Below are 4,339 nucleotides of genomic sequence, written 5' to 3' on the forward strand. Positions count from 1 at the left end.
TTACAAGTTTGAAATATTTTGTTATTTCCGAATAAACGGAATCCTACTTCCGGTTTCCTTTCACCACGTAAGTGTGTATCGTAGTCATGGTTACTAGAACACTTTGAATCGGTGGTGAATATAACGGAACATTCGAATAACAAACAGTGATTTCTCCTAATTTGGCCAATTTCAATAATATACTTAAGGTACTTCCATTACCTTTCTACGATTACGGTGACAAACGATCACTCAGTTAAAATTTGTGAAACGTCTAAAATTCGGTGAATTTCGTCCAGGAGCAGGAAGTATTCTGTTTTGACTGTATTTCTCGTTATCTATACTTTAGTGATGTGGAAGGGTTACGACCCCCCTCGAAGGTCTTTAACCTCTGTGAATATGTTAAAATAATGTCAGCCAACCATAAACAACTGGTCTTCTATTGTTGACCTATTCTTTCTCGTGATTCCCTTGTGAAGATCGAATGATAAACCTGAAGCCTAACTGCTTGAAAACCGTTAGGCTTAACTGCGGGAAGCAGTGAATTACAGAAGAAGAAGCCTCGTGGTTTTTCTCCGCGCTTCGGCTGATACCGAATACAATATTACTAGCATTTACACGACCCACCAGACTTCTACACACGTTCCTGAACGTTCGATAAAGAAGCGTTTTAATCATTAGGAGATAATTTATCTGGAAACTTCGATTCCCGCCAACTTTCTACCCAGAATAGCCTTTCGTCATACAAAGGAAATACAGCGAATTAACTCCAGAAAATATTAAACAACTTATATTACAGATGGCATGAACTTCGAGTTTATTGAAAATAAGAAGAATATAAATACACTACGTATCACCGGATTGACCTGGCATCTTCAGGTGATTGACAGAAATTCCATGATTAAATCTGTGACGTGAAAATTTATCAGTTCAAATACCCCAAAATATCGTAATTCCAGTCATATAATTAACAAAACACTTTATATTATAATTTAAAATCACTGCCTGAAAATTCCAAGATCTCAAAGTTATTTTAAAGTTTCTATAATCATATTTTTACTTAATGTTAAATTATTCACACAAGTTACCACCATCAAGTAGAGTTAAGCACACCTTACGATAACTTTATAAACATTAATTACGCAAACGATTGTTTATTCCCAATAATGCTCGAAACAATTAAACTGGAAAATTTGCTTTAAACTTTACAAAATTTTCAAGTAGCTAAAAATAACGTTTTTCGTTATTTAAAAACAGTTATATCCAGTTACCCTACCGACTAATTAAGGGGTCCTGGATTCATTTGGGTGGTCTTCAAGAAGCTGTACCACACACCCACGTATCTGTGACGTATTCATGCCTAAACTATAGTGAATCTTTCACGCCACCAGAGGGCGTTATACGACTAAAATGTTCACTGAATAATGTAGATGACATTTACACACAGCTTAACAAAATGCCGAACGGAGAGTGAATCTTTCATTACACCAGAGGGCGTTATATGACTAAAATGTTCACTGAATAATGCAGGTTACATTTATTTATATAAATAAGCTTAACACTCGAAGCCTAATCTCCACAGTGACATTTGTTCGAAAGCATATTTATTTAAAAAGAATGTCATAATTTTTATAATTTATAACACTTTACATTGTTACTATAGTTGCGAAATAGTTTTATAACATTAAAAATACTTCCAGACCGAACAACATTCGGCCTTTCGTTTTTTACGTTTATTTTTATTTCACTGGTATACCATTTCATCCCCTTCTGTTAAAAGAGTGGATATTTAAATACTCGACTTGTCTTTTGCGCCAATCATCGCCTCGGGATTTGGCAAGTTTTGAGTGAATGCTATCCTCGGTCAAGAACGAAATATAAAATCATTTATTTTTTTTAATTAAAAAAAAAAGAATGGAAATAAAAAAACCAGTGCCGTATTATAATGTATGGATTAAAAAACAAAAAGTAGAAACGATACACCGTGGAAATACAACTTTATTATTACCAAAGCGGAAGGTTTTTAGTATTAAACTAGGGATGAGATCAAAATGGCGTTGTCATAGCAATTAAACCAGTAAGTTTATGGATACGGTGTTCTTGTAGGTGCTGCCATCTAACAGAAAATTTAACAAACGAAGAAAACATTATAATTAAGTCGGTTTCAGTATTTTTAAAACGTGCGGTTTTGATGTGAAACAAAAAGTAACACAATGATCTTATGCGAGTGTAATAAACAAACGCTAATGCTGCCCTCTAGTGGATCGTTTTAGTAAATGACTGGCATAAACATGTTTGAAATCTGAGCCGTCTTTTGATTGGCTACTGCCAATTCATTCACAATCTCCGACAAGCGGAGAACTTTCCTTGTCAGAGATAATTTTATCGAGTTTTAATTTTTTTTTGCATGTTTCTGTTTCAGGACGCTAGGATTTTAAAGATTTGACTTTTCGCACAACTTCTCCTATATATAACAAAACAAGTTTCACCAAAATAATTTTCGTACGCTTTTTAACTTACAATAAAGACAAAATTCGTGTTTTGATTTCAAGCAACGTGCCAAATGATACGTGTAAACACACTAAGAAATACAAAAAACAAATTTAAAATTATTTGGTGTTGGTGTTAAAACAAAACAATATCATTCATTGGCAAAATTTAAGCAATAAAACACTGCCTGCAACTAAACCAAGTTGGAAAGTAACTTAAAGAATTCTATTTTAGAAAGTTGAAATGTTCCCGCTCATTGAAATAAAAAATTTGTTCTTAGGTTTACCTTTCATTAATGACGGAAATTTTCTAATTCTGGTCATAAAATAAACTTATTCTATATATATATAATATTACTTTTAAATTTATGACAGGGAAACTGAGTTCCTTTCTAATAAGGCATTCAGACATAAGCATCACTATTAAACACATTTTGTCTCACAGGTTAATATTCTAATCTTGGTGTGACAACCCAAGAAGTGAGGGTTGTATAAAACCCTTAAATTGATTTCTAAATAATCATGTTGCATATCACAACTTCTTTGATAGGTAGTAAGGGATCTATATAAGATCCCCAAGATACAAGACTGATTTGTCCCTCAAAAGACTTGAACATTTAACTACCCAGTCTTCATCCTGTTCGATCAGTCTACATGGCTAAGCTTTGGAGATAAAGGACCCACTCTTCGTCTGTCCAGAAGTGTTGTCATTTGGGAAGAATTCTGACTATAGTAACGTCGTTCAATGACCTATAATTAAAAAAAATAAATGGCGGAAAAGAGCTCCTAAAAACTAAGTTTGAAATAATCTTCCTGAAGTTTCTTCTATGTGCAAAAAACTGAAAGCCCCTACACAGATTTTACTGATTCTTAGGCTTAATTCCTTTATTTCCTAAAAGTCATCAACTGTCTTAGGTGACAAAGTGGACCAATTGGACACTTAGAGGCCTCCATAACTGAATAATCCATAATGTACTCATTTTGGTACTTTCTTGAATAAAATATTACTCTACAAAGACAAATACAAACATTAAAATTTGTTCCAAGTGTTTTACATCAATTACAATTTGTATTTAAAAAACAACAACAAATTCTTAAGCCTAATATCCAGGAAAAACAAACACATTTGTCTGTTGAAGTTTTTTATTTTTCACGTCTTAAATTTGTCCATTACCAAGATAAAATAAGAAATAAATAAAAAGAGTATTACAGAACTGTCTTTTATAAATAAAGTTTACAAAATAACAGTGGTTTGTTTGTTTTTAATTATGCATAAAGCTACACAAGGGCTAGCTGTGCTCTGCCCACCACGGGTAGCGTAACCCGGTTTCTAGCGTTGTAAGTCCACAGACATACCACTGTGCCACTGGGGGACAAAATAACAGTGGTTTGTTTGTTTTTAATTATGCATAAAGCTACACAAGGGCTAGCTGTGCTCTGCCCACCACGGTAGCGTAACCCGATTTCTAGCGTTGTAAGCCCACAGACATACCACTGTGCCATTGGGGGACAAAATAACAGTGGTATGTTTGTTTTTAATTATGCATAAAGCTACACAAGGGCTATGTGTGCTCTGCCCACCATGGGTAGCGTAACCCGGTTTCTAGCGTTGTAAGCCCACAGACATACCACTGTGCCACTGGGGGACAAAATACAGTGGACACTGAACCAACAGAAATAAACATACGGTGTGAAATACCTCAAGAGCAGGCGAGAAGTCAAGTAACCATATTGACCTGGTGTAACTTTTACACTGCAACAGTGATTGTGATCATAAATATATTGTAATATTACTATAAAGCAGTTAAAAGTACCCTAATGTTTGTATTAGAATTAATAAAACAGTTGAAATTATCCTGCTATTTGTATTA

The 4,339-nt window shown here is 34.1% G+C and overlaps 1 protein-coding gene across 2 annotated transcripts in view; it reads right to left on the reverse strand.

Moving 5' to 3' along the window:
* Nucleotides 1-1,959: 1,959 nt before the first annotated feature.
* The window catches only part of LOC106465486 (rab-like protein 3), a 15,247-nt gene continuing 12,867 nt past the window's right edge, over nucleotides 1,960-4,339 (reverse strand). For both annotated transcript variants that reach the window (XM_022393401.1, XM_013925714.2), the window contains one exon: nucleotides 1,960-3,218. In XM_022393401.1, the coding sequence (XP_022249109.1) occupies nucleotides 3,114-3,218 (105 nt within the window). In that variant the 3' untranslated portion in view covers nucleotides 1,960-3,113. The remainder of the gene's footprint in view (nucleotides 3,219-4,339) is intronic.

Source organism: Limulus polyphemus, unplaced genomic scaffold (assembly GCF_000517525.1).
Source record: "Limulus polyphemus unplaced genomic scaffold, Limulus_polyphemus-2.1.2 Scaffold1960, whole genome shotgun sequence".
NCBI lineage: Eukaryota > Metazoa > Arthropoda > Merostomata > Xiphosura > Limulidae > Limulus > Limulus polyphemus.